Here is a 14314-nt window from a genome sequence, read left to right on the forward strand (position 1 = left end):
CAGCAATGCGACATTTAGTAAATTAATAAAAATAAACGAGTTGAATGAAGAGACCGACGGCGTGGTCACCAAAGTATTCATGATACAAGGATAAGTAAGACAGTAAATTGTGAAGTGGACCTGAGGAGGAGACAAAGGCAGAGAAATAAGTTAAATTAGTTTGCAATAATATGGCAATTGGATTACCGTTTGGTGAAATGTGAAACCATCCATTTTGGCAGGAAGAATAAAAAAGCATAGGATTCAAATGATGAGAGATTGCAAACTGTATGGTGCAGAAGGATCTCATTATCAGAGTTCTTGAATCATAAAAGATTACTAAACAGGCGCATCACCTTCTTACAAAAGCGACTAGTCAAGTTGTAATACATCAGTAGCACAGGGCATTTGTGAGATTCTATTTGGAGTACAGTGTGAGGTATTGGCCTCCTTATTTCAGGAAAGGTATAAATATGTTAGAATCAGTTAGAGAATGTTTACCAGACTAATACCAGGAATGACTATATTGTCTTATGAGGTAAGGTTTGAGAGGAGATGTTTGCATCCATGCGATCAACAAGCGCCTTAAGTTAAGTTTAAGTCTATTTAAATTTGTTTTTTAGTGTCACAAGTAGGCTGACAGTAACACCGCAATGTAGTTACTCTGAGAATCTACTGTTCGGCTTCACTGAGGGGAACTTACCGTAGTCAATGCACTTTACCGACTTGATTCAAATGATTAAAACTCTGATGGGGTATTGAAGGAGAGGGTGGGCTATCCTTCTCAGGAATGTTGAATTACGGATCACTGTTGAAACAGAACGGGGTCTCTCTTTTCAGGCAGAAATGATATGGATGTTGAAGCATAAGTGAGAGCAGGGTAGGAAAGGAGGATGTAGCAGGCAAGAGAGAACGTTATGGTCTCATGAAGTATGGGAGGCTGGGAGAGAGGGCAAAAGGCCAGTGTAGTGGGTGCACAGTGGCTGGGAGGCGGAGGGTGTGAGAGAGAGATAGCAGGAGGGTACGAGAAAATTGAGAGTGCGAGAGAGAGTGAGAGGGTTAGCGAAAGCTGGATAGGATGGAAAAATGTGGGGGTGGGGGTTCAGTGGGAAAGAGAATAGGTAAGAGGAGAGAATGTGCAACATGGAATGGGTGAAAACGTGTGAAGGGCGGAGGAGAAAGTTCAGGAAAGAGGAATAAGAGCAGAAGTGCGAGTGAGTGGGAAAGGTACAGCAGAATGATAATGGAAAGAAAAGGAGAGAACATAGAACATTGCAGCGCAGAACAGGCCCTTCGGCCCACGATGTTGCGCCGACCAATTAAAAAGCAATGACCTTCTAACCTAAACCAATCCCTTTCCATCCATAAACCTATCCACGGATCTCTTAAACGCCCCCAAACTAGGCGCATCTACAACTGCAGCAGGCAGGGCATTCCAATCCCTTACCACCCTCTGGGTAAAGAACCTACCTCTGACAGCCGTCCGAAAACTACCACCCCTTAATTTAAAGCTATGCCCCCTCGTGCTAGCTTTCTCCATCCGAGGAAAAAGACTATCACTGTCCACCCTATCTAAACCTCTAATCATCTTATATGTTTCAATAAGGTCCCCCCTTAGCCACCTTCTTTCGAACGATAACAACCTCAAATCCCTCAGTCTCTCCTCATAGGACCTCCCCTCCATACCAGGCAATATCCTCGTAAACCTCCTCTGCACCCTCTCCAAAGCCTCCACATCCTTCCTATAATGTGGGGACCAGAACTGCACACAATACTCCAAGTGCGGCCGCACCAGAGTTTTGTACAGTTGCAACATGACGCTGTGGCTCCTAAATTCAATCCCCCTACCAAACCTGCGGAAAGATATTTTGGCCTTGGAGGGAGTGCAGAGGAGGTTTACTAGGCTGATACCGGAGTTGAGGGGGTTGAGCTATGAGGAGAGGCTGAATAAACTGGGCTTGTACTCATTAGAGTTTAGAAGAATGAGGGGAGATCTCATTGAGACGTATAAGATGATGAATGGGATGGATAGGATAGAGGTGGAAAGACTCTTCCCGCTCAAAAAAGACAGTAGGACTAGGGGGCACAGCCTGAAGATAAAAGGGGGGCGGTTTAGAACGGAGTTGAGGAGGAACTTCTTCACTCAAAGGGTGGTGAATCTCTGGAATTCTCTGCCCGTTGAAGTGGTGGAGGCTGCCTCGCTAAATATTTTTAAGACGCGGGTTGATGGGTTTTTGATAGGAGAGGGGATTAAGGGTTATGGGGAGAGGGCGGGAAAGTGGAACTGAGCAGCGACAGATCAGCCATGATCTTACTGAATGGCGGGGCAGGCTCGAAGGGCTGGATGGCCTACTCCTGCTCCTATTTCTTATGTTCTTATAAACGCCAAGACACCGTATGCCTTCCTAACAAACTTATCCACTTGATTCCCAACTTTCAGGGATCTATGTACACATACACCTCGATCCCTCTGTTCATCCACACTATTCAGAGTCCTACCGTTAGCCCTATACTCTACACATCTGTTATTCCTGCCAAAGTGAATTACCTCACACTTTTCTGCATTAAACTCCATCCGCCACCTCTCGGCCCAGCTCTGCATCTTGTCCAAGTCTCTCTGTAAAGTATGACACCCTTCCTCACTATCTACCACACCTCCAACTTTGGTGTCATCAGCAAATTTACTAATCCACCCAACTATGCCCTCATCCAGATCATTTATAAAAATTACAAACAGCAGTGGCCCCAAAACAGATCCCTGAGGCACACCGCTAGTAACTGAACTCCATGACGAATACTTACCATCAACCACCACCCTCTGTCTCCTATCTGCTAGCCAATTCCTGATCCAGTTACCTAAGTCACCCTCAATCCCATACATCTGCATTTTCTGCAGAAGCCTTCCATGGTGAACCTTATCAAACGCCTTACTAAAGTCCATTTATACCACGTCAACTGCCTTACCCCCATCCACCTCTTTGGTCACTTTCTCAAAAAACTCAATAAGGTTAGTAAGGCACGACCTACCCTCCACAAAACCATGCTGACTATCTCCAATCAATTCATTACTCTCTAAATAACTATAAATCCTATCCCTAATAATTTTTTCTAAAACCTTGCCCACAACAGAAGTAAGACTCACCGGTCTATAATTCCCGGGGAAGTCTCTGTTCCCCTTCTTAAACAATGGGACAACATTCGCTAACCTCCAATCTTCTGGTACTATACCAGAGGCCAACGACGACCTGAAGATCAGAGCCAGAGGCTCTGCAATCGCCTCTCTTGCCTCCCAGAGAATCCTAGGGTGAATCCCGTCCGGCCCAGGGGACTTATCTATTTTCAAACCCTCAAGAATATCTAGCACATCCTCCCTATCAACTGCAATACTGTCCAGTTTACAACCCTGCAACCCAGTGTTCTCCACAGCTACATTTATGTCCCCCTGCGTGAATACTGAAGAGAAATATTGGTTCAATGCCTCTCCAGTCTCTTCCGGTTCCACACATAACCTCCCACTGCTGTCTCTAACTGGCCCTAATCTTGCCCTAACCAATCTTCTGTTCTTAACATATCTATAGAATGCCTTAGGATTCTCCTTAACCCTATCAGCCAAAGTCTTCTCATGTCCTCTTTTAGCCCTTCTTAACTCACTCTTTAACTCCCTCCTAAAGGGGGTGTGAGTAGGCAGAATAGACAATGGAAGTGGGAGAGTCTGAAGGGGAGTTTGACAGCTATGGGACAGAATTTAGATCTTGCAGGAGTGAAGATGGAGACAGAAGCTGCATTGTAGAGAGATGGAGACAGTGTAATGGAAAGGGGGATGGAGAGGTTATGGGAAAGGCAGCAGTAAAAAGGAGAGGAAATGGTAAAAAGGAAGAGAGAATGGGAGGGGAAGTGATAGAGTGTGGAGAAAATCAGGGAGAAAAAGTGCAGATAAAGGATGGAGAGAGAAAATGGAATTCAGTCGGTGAGAGCATGAATCGATGCTAATGCGCCGCCTCCTTCCTTTTCGTAAAGGTTTTCCATGCTGTTAAATCGTCAAGTTCAATGGTTCAGACAGTTTGAAAAGACAGGGATAAGGTAGGAATGTCAGTTGCCTGGGTGGGATGTTTGCAAAGGATGGGCACTGGAGGAATTTCCACCGTCATTGGGCAGGGATACTGTGTCATTTGGCAGTTCAGCTGGGGAGTTGTTTGTCAGAGTATTCGGTGGTGATTGGTGTGGGGTTTGATGGACAATATTTTTAAAACTCAATCGGTTGGTGCTCGCTTCCCCTCTCTCTGCTCTCGGCCATTGGATTGTCTACAATGGCTGTCGTGCTTTAGCTGTGGTACAGTGGCATTTTCACTGAGTTAGTAACGCTGAGACCCAGAGGAATAACCAGGTTCAAATCCCACCAAGGCAGATGGTGAAATTTAAAATCAATAAAACATTGAAATGAAATCACCGGTGATAACGATGAAACAGCATTGATTATTGCAGAAATAATGTTCTTCAAGTAAGGAGTTTCACCCTCCTTACCTGGTCTGACCTACATGTGACTCGAGGGCAGTTAGCGTCGGGCAATAAAATGAATGAATTTCATCCATTTCTGGAGATGATCAGCATGGGAAATCACCGAGCAACATGGGTGATAATCGCAGTCTTGGTACTGAGCGGTCTGCTGGGTGATTTGGGAATTAGTCAATCGTTAGTTGGTTCTACCACTGTTGTTGTTTCTGGAAAGCGTAGATTCTGATCCCATGAGTGCATTGCTGGAGACGTAAAGAACGAAGCTTTTAAGTTGGATATTGCTGCAAATCTGATCCTGGGATGGGCTCAATGTTTAGGACAGTCTGAATCTGGGAAGGTTCAATCCCTGAGTGACCAAACCTGGGGATGATCTGAACATGGAATTGTGGTAGACTGGGGAGGGTGTACATAGAACATAGAACATTACAGCGCAGAACAGGCCCTTCGGCCCACGATGTTGCGCCGACCAGCTTTTAAAAAAAAACAACACTAACCCACTAATCTCAACCAATCCCATTTCGTCCATAAACCTATCCACAGATCTCTTAAACGCCCCCAAACTAGGCGCATTTACAACTGCAGCTGGCAGGGCATTCCAGTCCCTCACCACCCTCTGGGTAAAGAACCTACCCCTGACATCAGTCCTATAACTAACCCCCCTTAATTTAAAGTCGTGCCCCCTCGTGCTAGCTTTCTCCATCCTCGGGAAAAGGCTATCACTATCTACCCTGTCTAAACCTCTAATCATCTTATATGTTTCAATAAGGTCCCCTCTTAGCCGCCTTCTTTCCAGCGAAAACAACCCCAAATCTCTCAGTCTCTCCTCATAGGATCTCCCCTCCATACCAGGCAACATCCTGGTAAACCTCCTCTGCACCCTCTCCAAAGCCTCTACATCCTTCCTGTAATGTGGGGACCAGTACTCCGTACAAGGGTTTAAACTTGGTGAAAGTCTCAATCTGATGCTGGGGAGGGTCCATACTTGGGGAGGCTCAATCAGATTTAGTCAAATACATCCATCCTTTTAATTCAGATTGCCAGCACATTCTATGGGAAAGGTTCCCTGTCTGCCCTCTGAACTGCTTCAATTAAAGCTTCAGTGGATGGATGGATGGAGGTGACTTCATACCGGCATTCCGACTTTTCATTAGATTTTCAACAGTTACCTGCCTCAAACCTTTTCCTTCTTGCTGCTCAAGTCTGGTTACTAATACCTGCAGCAGACACAGATAATGTTTGATTCATAACTGCCAGTCTCGTTTCCCTACTCTCTCTGTTCCAGTTAATGTATTGGTGATTGGGATCCTGACTCGTGGGAAGTGCGGCCTCTCCACCTGCACCACGCGTTACCTGGTTGTCATGGCAATAGCGGATCTCCTCGTCTTGGTCACTGACGTTCTATTGAAGAACGTCAACGTATATTTTTTCCCAAAAGCTTTCCTGTACATCACACCTGTCTGTAGTTTCGTAACTGTGCTGCGCCGGGCATCAACAGACTGCTCTGTCTGGTTTACTGTCGCATTCACCTTTGATAGATTTGTTGCCATTTGTTTCCAGAAGCTGAGAACAAATTATTGCACCAAGAAAACAGCATCAACAGTTCCAGCAACAACCTGCTTTCTGCTCTGTTCAAAAAACATCCCTTTCTATTTTGTATATCAACCTGGAATGATAATTGATAATGTACCGTTGTATTGTCCCACAAAGTTAAGCTATTATACTGACTCTCATGGGTAGGATTTGATTGGTTCAATACAGTTTTAACACCTTTGCTTCCATTTGCATTAATTCTGTTGCTCGATGCTCTGACAGTCAGACACATTTTAGTGGCCAGTCGAGTCCGTAAAGTACTGAAGGGTCAGAGCAATGGAGAGAATCACAGTGACCCAGAGATGGAGAGCAGAAGGAAATCTATGATTTTACTCTTCACCATATCTGGCAGCTTCGTATTTCCGTGGTTGTTAACTGTAATAGATTTTTTATATTATACCATTCGAAGAGCAGATCCCCTATTTAACAATGACTCTGAATATATATTTCCACAAGTAGGGGTGTTGCTGTGGAATTTGAGCTGCTGCACAAACACATTTATTTATGGTGTAACTCAGTCCAAATTCAGAGAACAGATCAAGAATGTGGTGAAATATCGATTTATATCAATTATTCAGCTAATAAATAAAAAATACAGCTGACAGTGCCCGAGAGGCAGCTTCCCTAATCTTGTCCAGTCAATAGATGGAATATTGATCACCAGGCCTTCAGTACCAACATGAAATAAAAGCATACCATTGGATAAGAGGAAGATGTAGGACATGTTTGAAAGGAGGGAAGAGCAGCGTCAGAGCACCACCTGACTGGATGCACAGTGGCAGTCACTCATTCGTGTCCACCATTTCAACTCTCGGATCATCTCTCACACTCAAGGAGTGACGATTTTGCTTTCTTTCTATTTTGAGAAAACGGGGAATTCTGCAGATGCAAAAAAAACCCTTGTTACTAGAATTTCCCTAGGCTATTTCCCCGGTTTGAAATGGTCGCTACGAGAGGACACAGATTTAAGGTGCGGGGAGGAAAGTACAGAAGTGATGTTAGGGGTAGGTTTTTCACTCAGAGGGTGGTGAGTGAATGGAATCAGCTGCCGTCAGTGGTGGTGGAGGCGAACTCACTGGGGTCTTTTAAAAGACTTCTGGATGAGTATATGGGGTTTAATGGGATTGGGGGTTATAGATAGGTCTATAGATTGGTAGGTGTTGATGTGTCGGCGCAACTCGTGGGCCGAAGGGCCTGTTTGTGCTGTAGTGTTCTATGTTCTATGTTCTAATTTCTTCTCATCGTTTTCTGCAGGATGTTATGTTGTTTCCATCTCCTATCAATGACCCCACCCATACATTGCCATTTCCTTCTCTCTCACACACACATATCTCTTTATAATATTCTCTATGTCTCTCTTTTCTCCCTGCCTCCCTCTCTGTATTGATAAATATACATCTGCAAAAAGGAGCTGAGGGGCTCATCCTGGAAGGGAAGCCGTGCCTGGGACACGTTCACCTGACAGCTCAGTGAGTGCTGGGTGACAATGGGTGCTCAGTGGATGGTCAGATACAGGCTGAACAGGGCAAGAAGCGGGTCTCATTGTCTAGACCAACTCAGGGAGTGCATGAAGGGGAGATGACAGCAAAACCTGCCTTTCTCCCTGATGGTCTAATGGTTAGGATAGGGCACTCTCACCGCTGTGGCCCGGATTTGATTCCTGGTCAGGGAATGAACATTTATGGGGTGGCACAGTGGTTTGCGCTGCTGCCTTACAGTGCCAGGGAGCGGGTTCAATTCCCAGTTTGGACTACTGTCTGTGAGCAGCTTGCACATTCTCAGCGTGCCTGCGTGGGTTTCCTCCGGGTGCTCTGGTGTACTCGCACAGTTGAAAGATGTGTGGGTTGGGTGGGTTCACCATGCTAAATTGCCCTTTAGTGTCAGGGGGAATAGCTAGTGTAAATGCATGGGTTTGTGGGGATAGTGCTCGGATGGGATTGTGGTTGGTGCAGACTCGATGGGCCGAATGGTATCTTGCTGCACTGTAACAAAGATTTCCAGGAAATTGGAGACTAAACAAGCAGAGACATTTTCAACTCATTGGCATTTTATTTGATTGGTTATTTCGTGACAGAGCAAAACAGCGTTACAGAACAAAGTAATATAATTCACCTTGCACGAGGAACAACAAGCATTCGCTTTTTCAGGGTTACATGGATTTGACATCAGTTTTCTGGGAGTGACTGGTTATTTGAATGTAGATTTTTGGTGCAGGCTCTCTCTCTGTCTCTGTCTCTCTCTCTCTCTCTCTGTCTCTGTCTCTCTCTCTCTCTGTCTCTGTCTCTCTCTCTTACAGACTGTGTGGTTATAACAGAAGGACAGTCTATCACTGGAGAGTGGCCAGCAGTCAAAGCAGATCAGCCTGGGATAGACCAGCCCAAACTCTTCACAAGTTGCACTGTCTCAATCACTGCCTTTGGAATGAATTCTGGAGTTGCCCCAGAACGTGGACACAATGATATATGGCCCAGAATGGTTCTCCCACCCTAGCCCTGCAGGCCCGAGCTCAGGCAGCTGATCCGAGGTGAAAGAAAAATTCCGCAGATGCTGGAATCTGAAACAAGATTCTGGAAAATCTCAGCCTGACAGCATTTGTGGTGAGAGAATCGAGCCGATGTTTCACGTCTGGATGATCCTTTGGCAGAGTTGAAGAAAAATAAAATAGGACAAGATTTATACTGTTAGGGTGAGGAATGGGGGAGGGGTGGGGGTAGGGGGTGGGTTAATTGTCAAGGGTATAGAGAAAAAGGCAAAGGGGATGTGTGTGGTAGTTACCATGGTTAGAAAGGGTGCTAATACCAGCCATTGAGAGATCAGAATGTTTAAATGGCAGAAGCGAGTTCATAGATTGTCAAAGGACAACTTGAGACATGTAACAGATTGGGAGGGGGGTGGTGCGGGGGTTGTTTGGTTGTGCGGGGGGTGGAATAAGTTGCAAAGCGATATTTTAGAAAATGGAAATAAAAGTAGGGAGGTCTTGCTGCAGCTGTATAGGGCATTGGTGAGGCCGCAGCTGGAGTACTGTGTGCAGTTTTGGGCGCCGCACCTGCGCAAGGATATTTTGGCCTTGGAGGGAGTGCAGAGGAGGTTTACTAGGCTGATACCGGAGTTGAGGGGGTTGAGCTATGAGGAGAGGCTGAATAAACTAGGCTTGTACTCGTTAGAGTTTAGAAGAATGAGGGGAGATCTCATTGAGACGTATAAGATGATGAATGGGATGGATAGGATAGAGGTGGAAAGACTCTTCCCGCTCAAAAAAGACAGTAGGACTAGGGGGCACAGCCTCAAGATAAAGGGGGGGCAGTTCAGAACGGAGTTGAGGAGGAACTTCTTCACTCAAAGGGTGGTGAATCTCTGGAATTCTCTGCCCGTTGAAGTGGTGGAGGCTGCCTCGCTAAATATTTTTAAGAAGCGGGTTGATGGGTTTTTGATAAGAGAGGGGATTAAGGGTTATGGGGAGAGGGCGGGAAAGTGGAACTGAGCCACGACAGATCAGCCATGATCTTATTGAATGGCGGGGCAGGCTCGAAGGGCCAGATGGCCTACTCCTGCTCCTATTTCTTATGTTCTTATGTTCTTATTATGAAACGAAAATTTAAATCTACAGAAATAAACTAATAAAAATAAGAAATGAAATGAAATAAAATAAATGGAAGTTGGATGAAGATGGTGGAGAAAGTTCAGGCTCTGCAGTTATTTAACTCAATGTTGAGCCCCGAAGGCTATAAAATGCGGAAAGGGAAGAGGAGATGCTGTTCCTCCAGTTCACATTGGGGAGACTGGAAAATTGTTTGGTTGTGGGGAAGTTGTGGGGGTTACAGATAGTGTGACATGAACCCAAGTTCCCGGTTGAGGCCGTTCTCACGTGTGCGGAACATGCCTGGACTTGCAAAATCTCACTAACTTTCCTGTCTGGAAACAATACACATCTCTTTAACCTGCGCTTAATGCTCTCTCCACTCACATTGTCTGAACCTTTAAGAATTGATTAGCTGTAAAGACTCACATTCCAATCACTATGCATGTAAATTGAGTTTATGTCTTTGTGCCCTGTTTGTGATCAGAACTCCCAGCCACCTGACGAAGGGACAGCCTCTTCCGAAAGCTTGCAGGATTTGCTACAAATAAACTTGTTGGACTTTAAGCTGGTGTTGTGGAATTTCTCTCTGTTTCACTCTCAGATGGTCAGTACTGAAATAGAGCCGCTGTGTCTGAGGGTCACTACCGAGGTAGCACTGCACTGTCATATTGACAGGAGTGAGAGATTGCTGAATTGTCTGAGGTTCAGTACTGAGGGAGTGCCGCACCGTCAGAGGGTCAGTGCTGAGGGAGTGCTGCACTATCAGAGGGTCAGTGCTGAGGGAGTGCCGCACTGTCAGAGGGTCAGTGCTGAGGGAGTGCTGCACCGTCAGAGGGTCAGGACAGAGGGAGTTCTGCACCGTCAGAGGGTCAGTGCTGAGGGAGGGCTGCACTGTCAGAGGGCCAGTGCTGAGGGAGTGCCGCACTGTCAGAGGGCCAGTGCTGAGGGAGTGCCGCACTGTCAGAGGGTCAGTACTGAGGGAGCGCCGCACTGTCAGAGGGTCATACTCAGGGAATGCTGCACTATCAGAGGGTCAGTGCTGAGGGAGTGCTGCACTGTCAGAAGGTCAGTGCTGAGGGAGTACCGCACAGTCAGAGGGTCAGTGCTGAGGGAGTGCCGCACTGTCAGAGGGTCAGTGCTGAGGGAGTTCTGCACTGTCAGAGGGTCAGTGCTGAGGGAGTGCTGCACTGTCAGAGGGTCAGTGCTGAGGGAGTGCGGCACTGTCAGAGGGTCAGTACTGAGGGAGTGCCGCACTGTCAGAGGGTCAGTACTGAGGGAGTGCCGCACTGTCAGAGGGTCAGTACTGAGGGAGCGCCGCACTGTCAGAGGGTCATACTCAGGGAATGCTGCACTATCAGAGGGTCAGTGCTGAGGGAGTACTGCGTCCAGTTCTGGTCACCTTACTGCCGGAAGGACGTGGAGACCCTGGAGAGGGTGCAGAGGAGGTTTACCAGGATGCTGCCTGGTATGGCAGGACTGGGTTATGAGGAAAGATTGGGAAAATTGGGGCACTTCTCCTTAGAAAGACGGAGATTAAGGGGGGATCTGATAGAGGTGTATAAAATAATGAAGGGTATAGATAGAGTCAACAGTGGCAGGCTTTTCCCTAGATTGGAGACAACTATCACGAGAGGTCACGATCTAAGGGTGAGGGGGCAGAAGTATAATTTGGATACTAGAGGGAGGTTTTTCACGCAGAGGGTCGTGGGGGTATGGAATGCACTACCAAGTAAGGCGGTGGAGGCAGGCACGCTGGACTTGTTTTAAGGTTTATTTAGATAGACACATGAGTGAAACAGGGATGGAGGGTTATAGGAGACGGTTTTAAAAAGGGTCAGAGCCTCGGGTCGATACTGGAAATGTAATATTACATGTTAATGTTTTGTCTCCTTTAATCCACAGGTGTCGGTCCACCTTGTTGTCAAACGAGGGGCGTGCACACGGTGGGTCGTGCGTGGGCTGCTCTTGGATGTTTCGAGAGTGGCCTAGTACTTCGTGTCGTTGTGTGTGCTTAAACCTGGACCAGCAGACGGGCACCACAACAGCTCAGTGACTATCACTGCTAGCTGTGCAGATACATGGATTTGGGCCAGTGTCTGTGGGAGTTTGTGCATTCTCCCTGTGGTTGCGTGGGTTTCCTCCGGGTGCTCCGGTTTCCTCGCACACCCCAAAGCTGTGCTCTTAGGCTGATTGGTGTACCAAATTGACCCTACACTATTCTCCCCTGAATCTGGCTACAATAGGGGTACCATACGCATACACACGGGGCAGGGTAGGTGTAGGAAAATGCTTTGTTAAAATGGCGGCGTGGGCTCGTTGGGCCGAAGGGCCTGTTTCCCGTGCCGGGTTGTTTTTTGTTCTTTGGAATGCTGCACTGTCAGTGGGAAATTTCTGGGAGTGTTCTGCACGATCCTCGCACTTATTGTTGGGAGGTCTGAATGGAGGAGACCACACCCTCTGTGTCTCTCCTCAGTCACAATGACAAGTTTATAATTGATGACCTCTTCTCTCAATTAACAAACCCAATCTTTCCCCCAAATCCTTTCTCATTTTAAACCCTCTAATAAATCTCACCACAGATTCCCTCTGCTTGGATCTGGAGGAAGTTAGTTTAAATGTTGGTGTTCCGATAAAACATAAATTAGAAAGAGGATCATGTTAGAGAGACCTGTCTTGTGGCTCAATATCTCTGGAATGAGCTTCATCAGCTCAGAGAGTGAGGATCCTGTCCCCGGATGTAATTCTTCATAGAACATAGAACACTACAGCACAAACAGGCCCTTTGGCCCACGAGTTGCGCCGATCACATCAACACCTACCAATCTATAGACCTATCTATAACCCCCAATCCCATTAAACCCCATATACTCATCCAGAAGTCTTTTAAAAGACCCCAGCGAGTTCGCCTCCACCACCACTGACGGCAGCCGATTCCATTCACTCACCACCCTCTGAGTGAAAAACTTACCCCTAACATCACTTCTGAACTTTCCTCCCCGCACCTTAAATCTGTGTCCTCTCGTAGCGACCATTTCAACCCGGGGAAATAGCCTCTGAGAATCCACCCTATCTATTCCTCTCAACATTTTATAAACTTCTATCAGGTTGCCTCTCAACCTTCGTCTCTCCAGGGAAAAGAGTCCCAGCTCCCTCAACCTAACTTCATAAGGCATGCCTCCCAGTCCAGGCAACATCCTTGTAAATCTCCTCTGTACCCTTTCAATAGCTTCTACGTCTTTCCTATAGTGAGGTGACCAGAACTGCGCACAGTACTCCAAATGAGGCCTGACAAGGGTCTTATAAAGTTGCAGCATTACCTCCCGATTCCTAAACTCAATCCCTCGATTAATGACTCCCATCTGTATTTGGTTATTAAAGATACTCTGTCACTGCAAAAACTATCACAGCCTTGAATCATAAATTTCACAAATTTCCTGTTACTTTAACCAAAGATTTCCAGGAAATTGGAGACTAACAAACAGAAACATTAACAATGAGTTTGCAGCATTTGAATTTTATTTGATTGGTTATTCACTGACAGAGTAAAGCAGTGTTACAGAATATAAAAACAAAGGAATATAATTCATCTTGCACCGAGGAACAACAAGGATTCGCTTTTTCAGGGTGATATGGATTTGAAATCAGTTTGCTGGGAGCAGCAGGTTATTTGAGGACAGGTTTTCGGTGCAGGCTCGGTCTCTCTTACAGACAGTGCGGTTACGACAGGGAGGGCAGTCTATCACCAGCGGGTAAGCAGCAGTCAAAGCAGATCAGCCTGGGATAGACCAGCTCAAACTCTTCACAAGTTGAAGTATTCACACTTCATGATCACTATTCAGTAAGGGTCTGAGGGAAGATAGTTTGTCATTCCAGTCGAACAGACAGTAGTTGGAACATTTCTCACCCTTAAATGTAATCAGGCGGCTCCCAGTCTGATTGAAGCCTTTGTATAGAATCCACACACCTTCCTTCACCTCATGGGATGAGACCAGGTTGTTGAACTCAGCTCTCCTCAGATCATCAACACGTTCAAAGATGTTTCGAAGTTGACCCCGAAAGTCTACATCTTCATATAGAACGATTTCAGGATTTCTTAATTCCTCCTTCACCAGGCGCAATGACATAATCTCTCTGTCCATGCAGCCAAGGTTGTTGTGTTCACCTGGCCCATAAACCATGAAATCCCCTTTCATGTCTTTGTCCTTGTAAGCAACCCAGTGTTTGCCCACCACTTTCAGGGAGCGAGCAGTTTTAGCGAATGACTCAGTGTCTAGATTGGAGACACTGTCTGCAAACTCCTTCCACTTGCCTCTGCAATCTGGCTCTTCGAACAGCACAATCTTGCTCATGGTGTCAGCGGCTGTGTTTCTGTTGTCAGGTTTCAGTGCGATGAGCAGCAGTGAAATCTAACGATGGTTTCTTGGTGTGAGAGTGAGGTTTTTATACTCTCTCCCTCTGCTGACTCAACATGATATAATCAATAATCATCACCCAATAGGCAATCAGCAGCTACTGAATCCACCCACAAAACACAAACTCCCAAAGGGTGACCCACCTTTACTTGGAACATTTCACAACTGGAACAGATGTGCCATGAAAATTCAGAATAGAGCACACCCTGGGTAACCCACATCTCAGAAACCAAGCTCATTA

The 14314-nt window shown here is 46.3% G+C and overlaps 1 protein-coding gene across 1 annotated transcript; it reads right to left on the bottom strand.

Moving 5' to 3' along the window:
* Positions 1 to 13476: 13476 nt before the first annotated feature.
* LOC145338748 (epidermal differentiation-specific protein-like) lies at positions 13477 to 14010 on the bottom strand. The gene has a single exon (XM_080183137.1). It carries the CDS (start codon positions 14008 to 14010, stop codon positions 13477 to 13479), a length of 534 nt encoding a protein of 177 aa, XP_080039263.1.
* Between the last annotated feature and the right edge of the window lie 304 nt (positions 14011 to 14314).

This window comes from Carcharhinus amblyrhynchos, unplaced genomic scaffold (genome assembly GCF_965287045.1).
Source record: "Carcharhinus amblyrhynchos unplaced genomic scaffold, sCarAmb.v2.hapA chromosome_161, whole genome shotgun sequence".
Taxonomy (NCBI): domain Eukaryota; kingdom Metazoa; phylum Chordata; class Chondrichthyes; order Carcharhiniformes; family Carcharhinidae; genus Carcharhinus; species Carcharhinus amblyrhynchos.